The 21,450-nt window shown below is 35.5% G+C and overlaps 1 protein-coding gene across 3 annotated transcripts in view; it reads left to right on the top strand.

The window, feature by feature from the left end:
- The window catches only part of LOC126968419 (phytanoyl-CoA dioxygenase, peroxisomal-like), a 34,681-nt gene continuing 13,231 nt past the window's right edge, over positions 1-21,450 (top strand). Inside the window, exons 1-8 of one of the 3 annotated variants that reach the window (XM_050813446.1) lie at positions 1-305; positions 1,749-1,868; positions 3,757-3,868; positions 9,439-9,594; positions 11,850-11,996; positions 12,911-13,051; positions 13,475-13,612; positions 15,588-18,419. In XM_050813446.1, the coding sequence (XP_050669403.1) occupies positions 256-305; positions 1,749-1,868; positions 3,757-3,868; positions 9,439-9,594; positions 11,850-11,996; positions 12,911-13,051; positions 13,475-13,612; positions 15,588-15,641 (918 nt within the window). In that variant the 5' untranslated portion in view covers positions 1-255 and the 3' untranslated portion in view covers positions 15,642-18,419. Of the gene's footprint in view, positions 306-1,748; positions 1,869-3,756; positions 3,869-9,438; positions 9,595-11,849; positions 11,997-12,910; positions 13,052-13,474; positions 13,613-15,587; positions 18,420-21,450 lie in introns of those variants that run through there. The other 2 variants (XM_050813445.1, XM_050813444.1) reach the window with 2 other exon arrangements.

Here is a 21,450-nt window from a genome sequence, read left to right as displayed (position 1 = left end):
TTCAAAGTTTTTTTTACCTAAGTGTGTACATACTAGTATTTTGTAATTAAAGCGAATAAAATACTGAATTGGACATATTTATATGTTATTTCAATTGGGTGGTTGGTGATTAGCAGTCTTATATCTGTGTGTTAAATTATAGGTGTAGTCCAACGATTTAATACAATTATTAAGTACCTTGTAAATAAAAAGAATATAATAATAATACTGGAATTTTCCTAAAGGTCCATAAGTTTGCGTATCATCATATAAACAATGGAAGTGGCATTCTCAAAATCTAATATCAAAAAACTTCTTCCAAACCCGTAAGTAACTCAAATATCTAAACATCTTTATCAATATAGCATTTATTTTACAAAATTGCAAAGTTATGATTTCTCAGACATATGTAAAGTGTGTATAAATTTAAAATAATATGTGATTTATGGATTGGAAATTTTGCTCCTTCATGTTTAAGTCTGTTCCTTGCATATTAGATAATGTAAGTCTTTTTGAATAAAAATGTTGGAAAACAGCCTGAGATAAGTTGGCATGACTATTAATTATCTATTTAATTAGTAAAATATGAATTGTTCCTGATTTTATAATTCATGGTGCCACAAGTTAACTAACTATTAGAAACACTACTTATGTAAAACTATAAATACTTTCGTCTTACACTTATTTCTTGTGATAACATTCATATAATGTCTTCACAGCTATAATATTATGTTTTATGTTTATCTTTCATCTGTTCGTATTAAATTTGTATTGTTAAAATATAGAATAATTGATTAATGATTAGTATAAGATTAATAGTGTATCTAATGTTAGTTACTAACTTTAATTAAAAAAAAATAAATAAATAAAAAAAAAACATTGCTTGGGCTTATAAGTTTCTTGCGTCCATTTGTCAGGACTTTGACTTTTAAATTCAACATTGAATAAAAACTCACCCCAATCAAACTATATAATTGTGCTGTTATCCATAGTGTACAAAATATTGATAAAGAAATGGTTGTTTAAGCACATTCTATTTATTTATTATTATACCATAATGTATGTCAAAGGGGAGTCCTAATGTGACATTGTACACTGATCTATCTTCTACCTATTAACAATTATTCTTGCACGCAAAATAGGTGCATATGACGTCGAGTTGCGGAAAGCGCCCATATGAAGAAGGAGAAGAACAATTATTCTTAAAAATAAATTACTTAACATGATAATTATTAAACTTCTTGTTAACAGCTATCATATCGGTAACTTATGATCAAAATCAAATCAAAGATATATTTTATCTCATAGGTAAATTGCATTACACTTGAAATATGTCATTTTTTCATATAGCCCATTCAAAAGGCAGATTTCCTTAGAGAAGAACAAGCAAGAAACTCTGAGGTTGCTATTTAAAACAGAATGGTATTACAAGTTCTTATTCTCAATTAAATTTACAAATCATTTCAATTATAATATATGCAACAAAAATACTCAAACGTCAATTACTAATCCACATTGCCATCTTTGTGAGCTCACTCAGAGAGCAACAAAAAATATCTATTGTAGTGTGCGCATCAGTGGCGCCTGCCTAAGCAAGTTGGTACACCCATACTTCACGTCCAGCAGTGGCAGCTAGCTTCTCCACTCCACATATCTCTCAGGGGCACACAGACTAACATACGCCAATATGTCTGCATTGCAAACATTCCCTCTAAATATCTTGAAAATATTTATAACAAGTATAGTTTAATTTTATATTTTGTAAACAGGGTATCAGTGGACTTAGCAGAGAGATATGTATTATCTGAAGAGCAACATCGCTTCTATCAAGACAATGGCTTTCTTGTTATTAAAGATCTAATAGATTTTGCATCATTATATAATTACAAGTAAGTAATTAGGATATAACTAGATTTCTATGCTCAGAGTTTCCCTGCGAGATCGAATCAGAAATGAGGAGATCCGTAGGAGAACCAAAGTCACCAGCATAGTCCAAATTATTATGAAACTGAAGTGGCAGCAGGCAGTGCACATAGTTTGACGGACAAATGGTCGGTGGAGCAGTAAAAACAAAAACAAGAAAATGGGGACCACATATGGGAAGACGAGAATGATGATCTGGTCAAGATCGCAAGAATACATTGGATGAGAGCAGCTCAGGACCAATCGTTATGGAAATCTTTGGGGGATGCCTTTGTCCAGCAGTGGACATCTTCCGGCTGGTGATGATGATGATGAATAAGGATATAGACAAGTCTCATCACTATTTTAATCTATAAACTATTAAAATATAAGAAGGCTCAAAATAATTGCATCATATTTTAGGTTTTCATATTCAAAAAGTAATTATTATTTTACCCAAGATAAGCTCCTTTAATCAAAGTTGGTATGCAATTAAATTATTTAAATTAAATTGTCCATTGTTTAATCAAACTTATTTTAATCTAAAAGATTGATGTGGTTAATTCACACAGTTGACTTTTTTTAACGTTCAAGTTTCTGCCGGTTTCCAGATGGTTGAGATAGTTTAAATTAGTACCTACACTGATTTACCTTCTTTAATATTTTCATTGCTAGGCATTCGGAATGGAATATTTGTTTTAGTCCATCAACTGCAAAATAAGTTTTCTTTTTATTTATTTGTGATGATCTGAACTTCAGATATGAAAAAATAATTATAATAAGTAGCGTCCATTCACGACTAGGTATGACTCTCGGACCAGCATCGCTTCCCTCGACCATTTACAATTTTTTTATATATAAGAGGAGACTCAGGGGACGGTAGTGGTGAGGCAACCGAAAATAGACATCCGCAACAACAGGTGTCTAGAGATGCGTTGCCGGCCTTTAAGGTGGGAGTATGAACCGCCCATGGACATCCGCAACAACAGGTGTCTAGAAATGCGTTGCCGGCCTTTAAGGTGGTAGTACCAACCGCCCATGGACATCCGCAACAACAGGTGTCTAGAGATGCGTTGCCGGCCTTTAAGGTGGGAGTATGCTCTTTCCTTGAAGGTCCCTAAGTCGTATCGGTTCGGGAAAACAGGCGCCGGTAATTGATTCCACAAAGTGTCTGTGCAAGGCAAGAATTTCTTGCAAAACGCATGGTTGTGGAATACCAGACGCCAATCTGATGCCAAGGTATTTTGCATTTTGTCGTGAAGTCCGGTAGTGGAATTTGAATTCATAGTCGTACTCTCTTGATGACACCAACGTGGGTGGTGGTTATTTTGAGGCTGTGGCTCGATAGACAATTCTCCACTCGTAGCGTACCGCTTGTACATTCGTATATTAGTCCGGCCTACATACATACATACATAAAATCACGCCTCTTTCCTGTAGGGGTAGGCAGAGACCACTTCTTTCCACTTGCTACGATCCTTGCATACTAGTTTCGCTTCGTACACTACACTGTTTTATTTGGTCAGGACATCTCATAGACGTTCTCGTTCGTGCTTGTGTGGCCTCAAAACTTTCCTGCACTACAAGTCGTTCACTGGACACCTCCACGAGCATAACGTGTTCGAACAATTGTTAGAATACAAAATGGTACAGCGGAGAATAGGCAGGTTGGTACGGAGTCCTCTGTCTACCCTTTTTTTTTCCAGCACGACATCTTTATCCGTTTCTTCTCACTTTCCCGTACGGCTCAACTATCTGCGGCGTAGAGAAAAACTGGGTCAACTGACTCATCTTTCTAACGGGTCGTATTTAACTTCAACCAAGTGACAACTGTGATTGTTTGTGACTGACATAAAATTAAGGGTTTCATTTTAGGCGTCGCTTTATGCAGATGTGCAATGGTCTTGTGGAGACAGGCAGCTCAACCATTGTGCGGGAGCGTGCCCTTGTAGAAAAAGGGCTCAAGGGTGAAGATGCTATTAATAAGGTAAGAAAATCAAAATTGAAATGGAAGTATTTTTGGTGTGAAACATCGGAGCAGCAGATGGCAGATATTTTCCTATTTACTTGACACATATCCTTATATTTTGGATAATTCACACAATACAACACGCCACAAGTTAGGATATCATCCCCACCATCTGGATGTGTGGCGGTCCTCCACAGTGCGGTTTTCAAGGAGCTTTCTTCCTCGTACTACGAAGCTGTGGAATGAGCTTCCTTGTGCGTTGTTTCCGGGACGATACGACATGGGTACCTTCAAAAAAAGCGCGTGCACCTTCCTTAAAGGCCGGCAACGCTCTTGTGATTCCTCTGGTGTTGCAAGAGAGTGTGGGCGGCTCGTTTGTCCTCCTAATCCATAAAAAAATATCTTTACAGTAACTTTATTGTAATTAATTCCAGAACTGACGATTATCACTTTAAAACATAACAAACAATATGATTATCGCATATGTGCTATTCTGATGTATAACCTATATTATTGTAAAGCTTCATCAAAATGCATTCAGTAGTTGTAACGTGAGTAAGAAACATACAATCTTCCAAACTTTCGCGTTTATAATAGTGTTATAGTATTATAATATATAAATGATTTTTTGCTCAACTATACTATCTAAAATCCACATGTAATTTTTTTATATTATTGACGTAAATTCACTTCTTAAGACGTAAGCTTTGACGTAACAATAAGGAAGTTTTCTAGTATAATCATATTTAGTAATAAATATTAAAGTACTTATATATTATAAGATGACATAAAAAATGGACGCAGCGTAATTTGCGTTCTTAATGCTCTTAGCATTTAAAAATAAAATCGTCATCAAGGTTTTACTCAATATATTACTATCTTTATTATTATTACAATAATTATCCTTTGCCGAAGAAGTTGCAGGAGCGAGAGGCAATTAAAAGTGGCCAGCCTCACACGAGGAAGTGCATGATGCCTTTTATTTATAACTAGCTGACCCGACAGACGTTGTTCTGTATATTATAATAAATAAAATAATGTTTTTATATGAATTTGTCAATAATATATCATAATATCAAAAATTACTTCGTAAAATATGCACCCTGCTGTCGTCATGAAATTGTTTCACAGCAGAACTGTCAAACCGTGCGTCAATAAATTCTCTCATATAAATTATGTATGGACACATCAAAGTAAAAACAAATTTGTTGTTTTTATTTAATTTAGCAGCATTTTCCTATTTATTAACCTTTTAAACATTCTCTGGACTTCCACAAATAATTCAAGACCAAAGTTAGCCAAATTGGTCCAGCCGCTATCGAGTTTTAGCGAGACTAACGAACAGCAATTAATTTTTATATATATAGATATAATACAGTTTTACTCAAGAAAATAATATGGATAAACCTCCTCAATTATTATTATAAATATAACGTAAATATTTTTTACCGCTTTTGCTGGGTGTCGTATTTGTAGGGTTCCGTTACCAAATGGCAAAAAACGGAACACTTATGAATTCGTAATGTCTGTCTGTCTGTCCGTCCGTATGTAACTGCCACTTTTTTCCGAAGCTATAAGAACTATACTGTTGAAACTTGGTAAGTAGATGCATTCTGTGAACCGCATTAAGATTTTCACAAAAAAAAATTTTTAATAAAAAAAACAACCGCCTTCAAAAACAATTCCAAAACGATAGATATAATGTGCACTAAAAAGTATAAAAATAATTGCGTATTTTTATACAATCTAATTGAAGTTACGATTATTGTTATTTTCCGTTTTTTATTTTGGTGTCCTTCCGTCGCAACCCGCTCTCGCCTCCTCACGACTCAAGCACATCTCACCTATAACTATTTATGTAGTAACAAACCTATCTTGGATGACACCGACTCCAAAAATTACAATAATCGTAACTAGAATAAGCTAAATTAATTAGATTGTATAAAAATACGCAATTATTTTTATACTGTTTAGTGCACATTATATCTATTGATTTGGAATAGTGTTTTTGAAGGCGGTTGTTTTTTTGTTAATTTTTTTTTATAATATGATTTTTAGTGAATTTGAAGTACACTCTAACTAACAATTTTTCTAAATATGTGTAAATAAAATATACTAAATTTTTTAATGCAGCAAAGAACGTAGGTACTTTGCAATTTGATTACAGACAGTGTTCCGTTACTTTGTCATGGATTGCGTAATCCGAACCTAACCAAACTCACCAATCACTATCATTGAAGTATATCCTTTCCAATAAAAAATAAGAGGACAAACGAGCGTACGGGTCACCTGGTGTAAGTGATCACCGCTGCCCACATTCTCTTGCAACACCAGAGGAATCACCGCACAAGGAAGAAGGAGGTCATTCATGCAGTACGCTAGATACGGGACGTTATTACCACCTTGTCGAACTACGCGAGGAGGCACACAAATCGATAATATTATTGAATTATTTCTTGTCAAACTGGAATATATATTTATTTATTTAAGATTACCTACAGATACTACAACATACATTAAACTATAATTACAACATACTTAAAAAAATGATAATTGCGTTTCTACTTAAAGGCAATCAGACATGCATGAAAAACAATTTTATGACGTTGTTTGTCGGCTTAATTTATATCTTAATATATATAAATTACGTGACACGTTGTTTGTCCGTGATGGACTCCTAGACTAATGAACGGATTTAAATGGCGATTACTTCATGGAGTGCAGTTTAGTCCAACTTGAGAGATAGGATATTTTTTATTTGGATTTAGGACCCATAATTAATTTTATTTGCATAATTTGTTTTGTATGGATATATTTTCTATGAGAGAATTTATTGACGCACGGTTTGACAGTTCCGCTGTGAAACAATTTCATTATAACAACATTTTTACGAAATAATTCTTGATGTTTTGAAATATTATTGGCAAATTCCTGTAATGCAGTATTTTTTTTATTATCTACAGAACAACGTCTGTCGGGTCCACTGGTAGAATATAAATATTAGCTTGTCACAAGGGCTCGCATATAGTTAGATCTAAATTCCATCATTTTGGTACCTGATTATAATGTTTTCTTATCAATAACTAAATTAAAAAAAAACTATTATTAAAATATTGAGCAAAGTTACAACGAACTACAAGAACTTTTATATTATGCTGTTTGCTGCTACGGAACCCTTCGTGCGCGAGGCCGACTCGCACTTTGCCGCTTTTTATTCCCCCTCGTGAGTGTGTTGAGAACGTCGTGTTGTGTCGCTATGCGTATCAAGACACTCTCGACTCCCTTATCGTATCATAATACCGTCTCGATCATAGACTTTGAATATACCAGCGTGCAAGAGAAGAACAATTCTAATAGAGATAGCGCAAGATAGAATTGGAAAGCGAATGTATTTTAATAATAATAATAATATCTTTTATTTGACACACACATGAAACATTACATTGCTACAAAAATAAGAATAAAAAAAAGAAAAATTATAACTAAAACTAACCTAGAACATATTTTACAAAGAATAAATAAATAACTTTACCAAGATATTATAATATAGTAGCTGTGTGGCAGTGTGTATCAAAAGGGATGCTACTCAGGTGACACTACTACGTGTGACAATTGGTCACAGCACTGATATTCAGTAGCTCCCGTTTGACGCTACACGTCGCGGTGCTGAGTAATAAATTATAAATATTTATCACAACATAATATTATATAATAAAAATACAAAGAAAAAGTCCAACCTAGTACTGTTAATGCCTATTATTTTTGAGCTGAATCAATCTGACTCGCCATTACGTATTTCTTCATTTTTACTCGAAAGTTTGAAATTTTAAGAGCGCTTTCCCGTGGAAAAACGGTCCAGTGTGGTTGTAGAACTATTTGTAACGGTTGACGGAAAGAAATCGGATGACGGAAGCCGGATCTAGTGCGTAAATGACAGTGGAAATAGTTCAACGACTACTTCGGACACGCACGCAGAAGAAACAGTGTAGGAGATAGCACACAACCTTGGGGCACTCCAGCGTTCACGGGCTTGAACAGCAAGAACCGTCGACAAAGACCTATATGCTGCGCCCATTGAGGAAGCTGGAGGTCTACTTGCATAAGCTCTCGGGAAGCCCAAATGATGGAAGTTTTGAGAGGAGCGCCTTGTGCCATACACGATCAAAGGCCTTCGCCATATCCATGCTAACTGCCAGGTCTTCCCCCTTGCTCTTACCTTTTAAAGTTTCTCGTAACTTTTCTCTTAAAAAAACGTCAATTTACAGCTCTTCCTGAAATTGTATCGCTATTTTTATATAAATAGTTACTAATTTAAATTTATTAACAAAACATATTTAATATCTACTATAGGTATTTATATGTTTTTTGCTTACATTAAGTTCGGAAGCAAAGCCGTGACAATGAAACCTGTTTAACGTATATATTCTGAGGTCGTCTGAGCGGTAACAACAAAAAATATTGTAGAATATTAATAATAACAATGTTATTCTTATTTCAAATTGTTTAAAATACTGGCCAAGTGCGAGTCGGGAATGCACGATATAACAATACGTATTTTGCTTTGTAAGAGACACATTTTTTATTTGCTTGCATTTGTTATATTATGCTCCCTGTTTAAATTTCATCTGTATTATTCTTGCGGTTTAGGATAAACAGACAGACAGAAGGAAGGATGTACAGGCAGTAGAGTAATAATTTGGGTTCACTTTGAGTACGGAACCCTGGAAAAGAAAACAACAGCTTTTAATAAAACAATATACTTTATTGAAACTCATTCTATACTTTGTTGTACGTGGAAGAGATATTTAGATTTATAGATTATATTATTAGAGTTTTTTGGCCTGTGTGCAAAGATGGATTTCGTGGTTCAGGTTGAAGACATACAACTAAGCGACGTCTCTACGCAATGCCAGCGATTGGGCTGTACACAGAGTAGCTACAGGATACAATCCCGACACATCGAGGATTTCTCTATTGCCCTCAATCAAATGTTTTAAACTGATACTGGAATGCACCAGACCAAAAAATGAGAGTAATAATCTATATCTGACCGGGCTAATTATGCGCTAGTCTATGGGCCGGCCTTATATTGTCTCGCTTCATTGATGCAAAGCCGGCTTGCGTACTTCCAGATTTCGAGACCCAGTATTCCATAATAGACGAGGTACTAATAGAAGTATCATCCAAGAGCGGTGATACGATAAATGGAGTTGTTTTAATTGGTAGCGCAAACTTGTCTATCAGGGTTAAAAGAGCGCAAAAAATAATGCTAGGACGGTTTCTTGCGCGGTTTCTTCTCTCTCAGAGCGCTATTTGTTTCCGAAGCGGTGGTATTTCAGGTCATTTCTAACACAAATGACATCAAAAAAATTATAAAGGAATTAATTTTGAGAAAATTTCAGTTCCCTACCGCTCAGCTTACCCCGTAGTATAACGCGCTGTTTAGCGAAAAAAAATGTATGGAGAGCGATAGATATTGTATTATATCGGGTGTAACATAATACTTTCGTTTCGTTGACTGTACTTCCAACTGCCCTAGAAACGTACTGTATACTGATTGAAATAATTATAACGTTTTAATGTTGTAGATCTCAGAGGTCCACTACGACGAAGTGTTCATGACCTACACGGAGCACCCCAAACTGCTTCACGTCCTGTCGCAACTCATTGGCAAGGATATCACCGTCGTCAACAGTATGATCATCAACAAACCGCCAGGAACCGGCATCCATCCGCCGCATCAGGTGACTTTAAATATATATTTTTATAATAAAAATTAGTGTACATGTCTCTCTAATAGCTAAGAGGTTAATAAGTTTTATTCAACTTGAATTGTTTACCCCGTTGACTTTGCAAAGTAATATTATCAAATGACTTATCAATTAGACGGTTAATTATAAAGATCTTTAGTTGTGCTATTGTTTAGAATACTCATTAAATGTACATACCTATATCTTCGGGTTTGAAGTTTTACGGGAAAATAATATGAAAATGTTTGTTATGACTTGATTTCTCGACCCCCTTACGGTCTTGTTGGTCGATAAATTATGTTGGCTTTATACATATATACACCTACTAGCCAAAGGCTACACCTCGTTTAAACTTAGAGATATCCTACTATGATTGGTTAGAACTAGGTTTAGCCTTCGTAAAAGCAGCTATAACTAATTGCAACGGCACAAAGGTGGTAAAACTTAGGTGTATTTCCGTTTCCCTCACATAAAATGTGATTATACCAAAGCCTTTGACCGAATAGACCATAATAAAACTCTTTTATCAAAAATTCAACTTTTCGGCATTGTTGGGGGTTTGCATCTTATATTGACCGAAGGTCACAAGCTGTGGTAATCAGAAATTATAAGCTGCTGTAGCTGGGTAAGCATTCCCAGTGGGGTTCCCCAAGGACCATTACTCGGTCCTTCATAATTCACCATCTTTATAAATGATATTCTCACCTGCTTTCTTAACACTCGCTTGCTCTGTTTTACTTTTCTTTTTAACGATGTAATCCCTTGTATTAAAAAATGAGTGGACCGATTTTAATTTGGATGCGAATGAGAGTTATTATTCTTTCACACCTTAATTACTCAATTGACCTTCATGAAATTACGTACGTGTTAGGTGTTTTCTAAGTCACCTGTTTCACCATGTCAAGGAAGCTCATTCCACAGCTAGAAATTTAATAGAATTGTCAATATGAGAGTGCTTGTGACTGCTAAAATGAATATCCGTGAGGCAGTACTAGCTTTTTTAATTCGAACACATACTAACTATACTCATAATAAGGTTTTATAGGTATATATACTTCAGAATAATAAAGATTTATAATTGATGTTCATTACTCCATTAGAATAATTAATAAAATAGATGTTTTTGTGTAATCTAGCGCAATTTGTTATTGACGAGGCTGTGTTATTCATTATTAAGTAAGCATTATATATTCAGTTTGACGTAATCTATCCGTCGTAAGTCATTGCAGCAAAAACACCAACGCGGTTCAAAGTTTGCGGGATGGTTTCGCGCTTGTTTTTATATTTTAGAAAGTGTTTGTCTTAACTTTAAACAGCTGCTTAGGAGTGTTTTTTCTCATTCTGACTTAGGTCAATAGAAGAAGACAGAGTGAGAATTAGCAATGCTTTAAGTTAGCAGACTATTATGAATAAGGGGGTAAGTGTTGCGGGAGATTATCGGCGGCGGTGATCACTTAAAATCAAGTCGACTTCAATTTTTTACACAACCAACCACTTTATACAAATAATGGCCGCACGCAATATTTGTAGATACAAAATATTCGTAGGTACAAAGTATTTGTAGGTACAAAGTATTTGTAGGTACAAAGTATTTGTAGGTACAAAGTATTTGTAGGTACAAAATATTTGTAGGTACAAAGTATTTGTAGGTACAAAGTATTTGTAGGTACAAAGTATTTGTAGGTACAAAGTATTTGTAGGTACAAAGTATTTGTAGGTACAAAGTATTTGTAGGTACAAAGTATTTGTAGGTACAGAGTATTTGTAGGTACAGAGTATTTGTAGGCATAAAGTATTTGTAGGTATAAAGTATTTGTAGGTACAAAGTATTTGTAAGTACAGAGTATTTGTAGGTACAAAGTATTTGTAGGTCCAAAGTATTTGTAGCTACAAAGTATTTGTAGGTATGAAATTTGATGAGAATAGCTTTTATATGTATATAGTTTGAACTTAAAGGTATTGGTGAGCTATTGTCTTCAATATGACGTTTACTATATGCCTATTTTGTATGAAAATACCCTGGGTTAACCCCCATAGCTTTCTTGTTTTCACACACAACCTTTCTATTTCACCGCAAGTGTGTGCTGGTTTTCCTTCACCGTAAGTGCATTCATTAAACCCTACTTAATTGAATTTGAAAATCGAAAATATATTGAACTATTGCCTTTTGCACGAGAGACAATGGCCCTCGCCTTTTGCGCCACCTACTTTTCTTATATAAATACTAATAAAATAATGTTTGTTTCCAGGACCTGTTCTACTTCCCATTCCGTCCAGCAGACAAGATAATCGGGGCATGGACGGCCATTGATAATGTGACCAGAGACAACGGCTGCCTCTTCGTGTTGCCGCGCTCACACAAACGGAACGTCCTTTACCCGCATGGACATCTACAGGTACGGATTTTCTATTAAATACGAAACCAACAGTAAATTGGCTAGCGCTTAGCAGAAAGGAACCCGTCCACAAATAAAAAAAAATACTGTTAACACCCCGAACAAAACTTATCCGATATTTCTAATTTAAAAAAAAGAACATACCGACGAATTGAGAACCTCTTCCTTTTTTGAAGTCGGTTAAAAAGGAACCAGTTCACTTTTCGGATTTGTAGCAAAGATATTGAACACATCCACAAAAATATACTAAAAGTCAAAAACAAAACCATAACTATATAGTATTTGAGGTCCAAAGTCAAAAGACTTTGGACCTCAAATACTCAACATTCTATTCTGCTAAACGCAAGCCAATTATCAAAGGTAAAAGTCAAGTAAATTTATACAACAGATTGAATTTTCACACAAAATCGCCAAATACCTATTTATTCGCAAAGCAAACAGTTGTATCCACCAAAGCGCGTACACCTTCCTTAAAGGCCGGCAACGCTCCTGTGATTCCTCTGGTGTTGCAAGAGAATGTGGGCGGCGGTGATTACTTAACACGAGGTGACCCGTACGCTCGTTTGTCCTCCGTGAGACCAACTTGCCAACCAGTGGGAGGCTCCTTTGCACAGGAAGCCGGCTAGTTTATGGGTACCACAACGGCGCCTATTTCTGCCGTGAAGCAGTTATGTGTAACATTACTGTTTTTCGGTCTGAAGGGCGCCGTAGCTAGTGAAATTACTGGGCAAATGAGACTTAACAACTTATGTCTGAAGGTGACGAGCGCAACTGTAGTGCCGCTCAGAACTTTTGGGTTTTTCAAGAATCCTGAGCGGCACTGCATTGTACTGGGTGGGGCGTATCAATTACCATCAGCTGAGCGTCCTGCTCGTCTCGTCCCTAATTTTCATAAAAAAAGACTGTGTTTTCAGGGCGCCAATAAACTGTACCATGGGATTTTGGAGCAGACTGCTTACGACGAGAGTCAATTTTCTCATCTGGAAATGAGCCCCGGAGATACCGTGTTCTTCCATCCTCTTATAATTCATGGCTCTGGGCCTAATGTTAGCAAGGTACGTTGTTTTGTTCTTTACTTGATTATTATATCGGAGCAAGTGACGTAAGTCCGAGACGTTCTACTGCATGTTAAGGGCTACATTGCTCCGGGACACCACCGGCGCAACCAGTCGCCGCTACCAACAAAATGTTTACAGCTCAGTTACTCATCTGGTGTCCGTTTGGTGGCGTGACCAGCTCGGACGCGTGCACAGAATGTTACTGGTCGCACCACCACTTATTACTATATATCAGTATGGTGTCTCACTCACTCGACCACCAGTCCCGCTGCCAGTGACGCTCCACCTCATTGCAACACGTGTGCGCTGTTGTGTCTTGTTTTATAATTACATTCGATGGATGATTTCGATACAGATTTAGGTTAATTATCGAAATTCAAAGTTTTCATTTCAAAGAGGTTTTCACTTCAAAAATTTCAGAACTATCGCAAATGTGTGACGGCTCACTACGCCAACAGCGAGTGCCAGTACATAGACGTGAGCGGGACGGTGCAGGAGGGTGTGGCGCGAGAGGTAGAGGCGGAGGCCAAGCGGAGAGGATTCTCATTGTCCTTCCAGGTAACCATATTTTTTTTTATGACATCAAGGGACTAGGTGACTTGACCGGCGATCTGGTCACGATGGCCGGAATACGTTGGATGAGGGCAGAGCAGGACCGATGGTCGTGGAAATCTTTGGGGGAGGCCTTTGTCCAGCAGTGGACGTCTTCCGGCTGATGAAAAAGGGACTATACGAGCTGGATGTTCAGCTGATGGTAATTGATACGCAATGCCCATTACAATGCGCAGGATTATTTAAAAACACAAAAATTCTAAGCGGTACTACATATGCGCTGGTCACCTTGAGACATAAGACGTCTCATTTGCCCAGTGATTTCACTAGCTACGGCGCCTTTAGACATTACTACTTCACGACTGAAATAGGCGCCGTTGTGGTACCCATAATCTAGCCGGCATCCTGTGCAAAGGAGCCTCCCACTGGTATTATAAAGGAAGAGGACGGTACGCGTCACTAGACGATAAGTGATCACCGCCACCCATCTGTTGTAACACCAGAGAAATTACTCGACGAACCGAATAACCAATTAATTAATTATTATTTAATATAGTTTATACCGTTTCAACTTTCTTTCTGCATATCACCATGCCAAATCTCAATCTTCGGTACGCTCATAATTCTTGAATTAGGTTTCTGAGTTTTCTCCTATCCGTCTATCGTAGGGATTCCTTAACAAATAAAGCTAATTAAATAATGTTTAATTTTAATTACCAGAAAATTTGACCGTAGTTAGTAGATTGTATGTATGTTTTTTTTTGTACTGGAAACTAACTGGGTTCTATTTATTTATTAAGGCTTACCAACTACATACATAACATATACAAATAATATAAACATTAATAAGTGTTACTATTTACATATATAAATTGCTCAACATTACTAAACTAAAAAACTAATGCTAAAAACAAAGAAAAATAAAATAATGAATTTACTTCGATAAATTTAAAAAAATCCTGTATCCATATATCCATAATTTAAGATACAATGCTTATAAATGAAAGTGCATTAATTAGGAATCTTATCGGTGGCAGGAATTGAGTACAGCAAGCCGAGGAACTAGGGAATTTTGAATAAAATTGCGGATCCAACTAAATTTATCAATATTTTGCTGTTCTCTTGGGATAGTTTTCATCGGTTCTTATTTTTGTCACATTATAGTCTATCAAACATACCAAGGTTAATGTATATATTAAGATGTTTAGCTTAGTGGTTGAATTGTTTAGACATAATCTCCTGAGGATTTGAACGGGTCCAAATAAACATTGGTTCAAATAATATTTGTATGTGTTGTGATTAGATTGCATTTTAATATCTTATTGAATACGGTTTTGTATGAAAGCATTTTCCAGGATTTGAACGGGTCCAAATAAACATTGGTTCAAATAATATTTGTATGTGTTGTGATTAGATTGCATTTTAATATCTTATTGAATACGGTTTTGTATAGAAGCATTTTCCATATTCTATGTTCCTCTTTTTCCTAAGGTATTAATCTCTTTTGCCAAGGTTTCTTCTCTTTTGTCAAAGTTTTTTCTCTTTTGCCAAAGGTTTTACTCTTTTGCCAAAGTTTTTTCTCCTTTGCCAAAGTTTTTTCTCTTTTGTCAAGTTTTTTCTCCTTTGCCAAAGTTTTTTCTCTTTTGTCAAGTTTTTTCTCCTTTGCCAAAGTTTTTTTCTTTTCTTTTTACCATATTCTCATCCACATAATGTGTCTGCTTATAATAATGTAAATGCTTATAAGAGTTCACAATGAACTCTTTGAATCTGAATCAAAATTTCTTACTCTATCTCTAACTTATTTGCTCTCACTAATTGTTTGATATAAGCTCGTTTATGGAAGAGTACTTTCATACTCGTCTTTCTTGTCCAAATGCTTATCAATATCTATCAGACTAATAAGTCTTTCTTCTTCCAACACCACCACTTGGTCTCTCTGTGAAAACGTGTTTTATTTATTCTCTGTATATTTTATTTGCAGGGTAGCTTTCGTCTTAGGAACAAGCATGTCCTAGGAGTACGGTCTAATCTGTAGAATACGATACATATCACTGAATCAACTATAATAACAAATATTAATAAAAAAGCAATCTCTTTTTTTTGGATAAGCAATTTAAAGTGTCATTGTTCTGGTACATTGTTCACCAAGTGTAGAATGTTAACGATTCCTACGATGCTGTTGTCCAAGGACATTAAACAACCGAGGGGGGGTATCAAATAATACAATTAAAGTAAATTATATAATATAACTATTTTATATATTTACAATTAAGATAAAAGATCGTTTCTAAATAAATTGGAGCTGATCTTTTGTGGCTTCAAATGGGCTCACTTATATTTTTTCTTTTAGAGTTCCTTCCACAAGTAGATAACCGCTTCACAATGCTGTCTATAAATCGGTGATTGTGTTTTACGGCCGTCTCCAATATACTATTTACAGACAGAGATAAATTACTACCTTCTACTGTCAGTAATTAGCTGTCAAAAATCTGAAGCTGTCCCAATATACCCGATAAGCCATTCTTATCGCCAGTTCACTGTTGCAATTTCCAAACAAACTTCTATCCCTGGTAAGATATACGTCGTACCATTGATAGACAGCGTCTACGGATAAGATGAGTTACCGTCGATAAGAACATTCAACGATAGTTGCGATTTTTTATCTCAAGTAGGCCGTAACCGGAGATAGACTGAATATTGGGAATGGCCGTTAGTTGACCCTTTTGAATAGAGAACAAGAAATAGTGGCTTAGGAATGCCATAATCGCGCCGTTGAAACCAATACTTCTAGCACAATGTTTCATGACTGAAAATTTCGTCACTGTGGTTCCCACAAAGAGAAAGTAGAAGTGTATAGAGGTGCTATGGAATAGTACATTGTTAACCAAGGGTCGAAAGAATCAATTTCCGAGGTGTTAAGACGCCCGAGCGTACTATAGTCCGAGTAGGAATTGATTATTTTACCCGTGTTAAACACTCTACTTTTCATTTCGAATATGAGGAAAATAAAAGAAGCTGTTTATCTAAACTATTTATTGATAATATATAATAATATTAGTAGTACCTATTTAAAATTAATTGTCAAATTAGGGCAATTTATGTCGACTTTTTAAATTTTAAATGTGAGATTGAATCTCACCGCGTAATTATCGCGGCTTTTTCCGCTCAACGATGTTTGAGCTGGCTGTTTAGAAAGTCACATGGCCGCAGTGTTTTTTTTAATTAGTTTTGCTTTACATAAAACTCTTCACAGCGGACATCAATTCTATTTTTAAAATTCATTCCGGCCCTTAGGTGGGAAGTTATTTGTACGAGTTTTTCTTTCTCTATGGAGGGAAACAGCATTTTACACCCAATAATCAGATCAAAACAACATTACTTTCCGAGTATGAGAAATGAAAAGGAGAATTCTTTATGCCGAAAAAAGACAACTCGTTGTTGAAAATAATTGTAAAATCATAATTGGTAGCTGTCTACCAATCTTGTAAATAATGCACACTACAAGGGGCAGTGTTGGCACTGAACAATTTTAGATTAAAAAAACGCGTAGTAAAAGTATTAATATTTATTGCTTAACCTTAGTTATGTGATATAATGGAACTTACGTTCTAAAGTTATGGTGTGCAATAATAAAAGGAATAGATTTTTTTAATATATTAAAAAGTTCTTGGAATTGCAATTGAGTTATTTTATCAAACGGGATAAGATTTGCCTTAAATCTATTTTTTTTATGGAAGTGGAGGAAAAACGAGCGTACGTCACTTGATGTTAAGTGATCACCGCCGCCAATTAATCGCTACGTTATTAATTATTACCTGATTGAGAAAGTTGTTGAAGATTATTAATTCTATGGTGACACGATGTACTTTTAACGATATCGGAATAAATGTAAGAAGAAGACAAGACGTGCAGGGCGTTCAGCTGATGGTAATTGATACCCCCTGCCCATTAAAAATTATGTGCGGCACTACAGTTGCGCTCGTCACCTTGAGTAATAAGATGTTAAGTCTCATTTGTCCAGTATTTTCACTAGCTACTACGGCCAGCTTCCATATTACTGCTTCAGGCCGAGAAGGCGCCGTTGTGGTACACATAATCTAGCCGGCATCCTGTGCAAAGGAGCCTCCCACTGGTAAATGCCTGGCTAAGTCCTCTCTTACGACACCCCTGGGCCTGGGACTTGCCTGTTCTTTTTATACCCCTCGGAAGCACAGGGCAATTTGAGCCTTTATCGAAAGAAGCAAAATAGATATTTATTGTTAGAGGGGGCAAAGGGGCGCGAAAAGTCTACCTGATGGAGAGTAAACAAACCAGCCGCATATAGACAGGGGCGTGCAATGGTTTTCTAGCAAGGTAGGCACTGTAGATCTAAATAGTCGTAGTTGCGCTTTAGTCCGACAGTATGACATGAGTTGTATGAATCGCTGCTTGCTTCGTATATGCAATCTGTAGACTGCCTACTGTAGGTAGTAAATTAACTTTAACTCAAGTGCTATATTTATTTAGGTTCATAACGAGGTAGGCACTGCCTAATTGCCTATATGATAGCACGCCACTGCATATAGACCATACTAGACCTCAAGAGATTCGTTTTCGGCATTTGATTAACGTCGTTGATGTATTTGTATGAATATTTTGTTGTTTACTGCGGTATCCCATGATTTTCTAATAATCGCTTCGGACTGGTAATGGCGGTATAGGTATATGATTATTTTATTTAATATTTGTGAATATTTTGGAAAATAAATTAAAACAAAATGACAATGCATTGTTTTTTTTAATGGACGAAACTTGTTTTGATACCGATTAAGTATGTGCCTGGTTTAAATTAAAGCTAATGGTTTTCTTGTATTTGTTTTTATTTCACCCTAGTCCTAAGCACCTGAAATAAATAGCTTTCGAGATATGTCTCAGATTGAATGCATTGTCTTGTTTAGCATATCTTTCGCATATCCCCAAAAGAAGAAATCGGTGTAAGGTCCGGGGATCTGGCCAGCCGATAATCGGTCCATTGGTACCAATCCAAGTAGGAAAACATTCATTTTACGTTGTTCCTTTCTTTTAAAATACTATGTTACTTAAGAAGAGTTATTACTTTTTGGCCATTCTTTCGATTGGCATCATTAGAGTAGGGGTGTTTTTTTTTACATTTAAGTCGGTTCGATTCCCAGACGAGGCAAGTAATATTTAGAAAATCTTTGAATGCAGAATTACTAATTTTTAAAAATAACATAAAGTCTTCTTTCAGTAAAATAGCCTATCTTCGATATTTAAGGTACTTTCCCTTCATGTCCCATAACTTTGGGACCCCCTGTATATCGTTTAAACCTTAGAATATTGACACTGTAGAAGTAGTCCCTGCGTGCCCCTTTTAGATAGCAATACTTTTGACAGGAGCAGTCTTAGGTGTTGTCATATTATTATTATCACTAAAATTACCCCTCACGGAATTAAATTGATATCATAATATCACATACTCAACAGACGATTTGGAATGTAAATGAATTAAACATAATTGACATTATAATTTCATAAAATCAGTTAGACTATTAAAATATACTTCAGTAAAAACTCTAATAATGATCAGGAAATATATTGTGTTATTTGTTTTTTCTATTCACATATTTATTTTATGTCATAAATCTAAGTTTTTAAAATATCTATATAAACTATGTAGATACAAAAAATATATCATAAACTTGGAGTGCCGCAAGCAGCGGAGTCATACCCAAGGGCTGAGCCATCTGTGGCAGGGCCGCAGATTGAGGATATTTGATCTTTTAGCCAACTTAGCGAGAACCTTTTGATATATTGATAGAGGCTATTCGCTATAAGACCGCCGTAAGGACTATCCGGGCTATGATGGTCGAATCAACGTCTCGTCGGTCATCTCGATAGCCACCTCAAAGTACTTGCTGAACTTGTCTTTCTCAGCTTTCATAAGGTAGTCTTCATATGGGGTAGTGATTTCGACGAGGGCAGCCTGGCCAGGATAGGTTAACCACCACATTACCATGCTTATATAGGCGACAATAATCCTGCCTGTGATGATAGACCATTCATAAAAACCAGCGCTGGTACATATTTATAGTACGAATTATTATTATTACTAACCGCATTATTAATCGACTTCTAAAAGGAGGAGGTTATCAATTCGACGGTATTTCTTTTTATATTTGTGTGTGTGCAAATGGACGAATTATTGAATATCACGCCAACGTAGTTTGACGAGAGATTGATTAAGTTGTCATTATGGGATCCATCACAAAGTAACAGAACTCCTCAATACTTAGAGGGAAATTAATGATAATCAGCCAATTTTTTTATTATCAATCAGGATATTTGAGTCATCTACCGAACCGTCTTTATGCTCAAGTAATTATCGTGGTGGAATATGATGATTAATGTAAGCCCTAACGGCTTACTTACTTTACTCTTATCTATGGCAGAATTTCTAACTGTCTGTAATCATATTGCAATACGCTGACGTTCGCTGCTGCATCGCACCATGACGCAACGTTTCTCTCTTTGCGCTCTTCATAAGTCTCTTGAAATTGTCCTCGTGGTAGATTTCCTCTATTGAGATAGGCGTATCTCCCCGGCTTCGTTGGTTTCATTAAAACAGCTGTCTCATATAAGGTCTTCACATATTATTCAGACAAATTAGTTGGTGTACTTCAGATTCACCAAAAATCTAAAAAGACACAACCGACTTCAAAAAGCTTTTTCAAAACATTATAATATGCAAAAAATAATTGCGTTTTCTTCTACAAATTAATAATATTATATTATTTTTAGAGTTCTTCTAAGTAAAATGAAATGATAAATATTAGACTACCTAAAAGTCAATGAAATTATTACGACTCTATGATGTAGTTACAATTATTGTTATTTTTGGAGTCGGTGTCAGCCAAGGTAGATTTGTAACTACATACATAGTTATAGGTAAGATGTGCTTGAGTCGCACTTGTGCGACGTGATGAGGCCAGAGGTGAGAGCGGGAAATTTATTCACTTACATAAATAAATTTGAACTGCACTTTTAATAAGCCGTTTGTTTATGTTTTTTTTATTATTTGTGTCGCATCAAAGTGGACTGAAGAAATTCTTGCATGTTTATTTGGTTCCCATGAATCTGTTTGTCGTGTTGCTTTTATCCATTGTTTTTTTAGTATTTGATCTAATGGAAACCTGAAATAGATTACTTTGTTTATTATTTTACTACACATTGTCCAACATCCTTACATCATGTTTTCTTATCAATCACAGGAAAAAGAACAAATGTCGTTCTAATTTCCTTACTCCAAACAAATATACAGTTGTAAATTATTAATACTATTAATAAATTCCTGCTGTATGTTATTCTAATAAGATTGAATAAAATAAAGTTTAAAATAAATCGTTACCCTAGAACTTGGGTAAAACTATATGTATGTTATGGCAACATTTTAGTTGTCACTGTTTTATGTTATGTTTTTTTTTAATTTACTGAAAATAGGTGACTATGGATCATAAATCAATACTTTTGGAAAGAATACTTCATGTAAAATTTATTTGATAATTGATACGCGCTTGTTACAAATTATATTAAAAAAGTTGGATGAAAAGCGATACTTACGTGTCAAAGCTAACTCCTGGATTTTTACTTTCACTTCAAATTCAAATATTTTTATTCAAAATAGGATTTAAAATCACTTATTGAACGTCAAAATCTACCACCCATTCAAAAGAGACTGCCTCAGACCTGAGAAGAATGGGCGCAAGAAACTCAGCGGGCTTTTTTTTTTAATATAAAATATGGATTACAATGTAATGTCGTACAATAAACATTTATAATTAAAGAGC

Source organism: Leptidea sinapis, chromosome 15 (genome assembly GCF_905404315.1).
Source record: "Leptidea sinapis chromosome 15, ilLepSina1.1, whole genome shotgun sequence".
Classification (NCBI taxonomy): Eukaryota; Metazoa; Arthropoda; class Insecta; order Lepidoptera; family Pieridae; genus Leptidea; species Leptidea sinapis.
The sequence above is the reverse complement of the archived record's forward strand: the minus strand, read 5'-3'. Positions and strand labels throughout refer to the sequence as shown.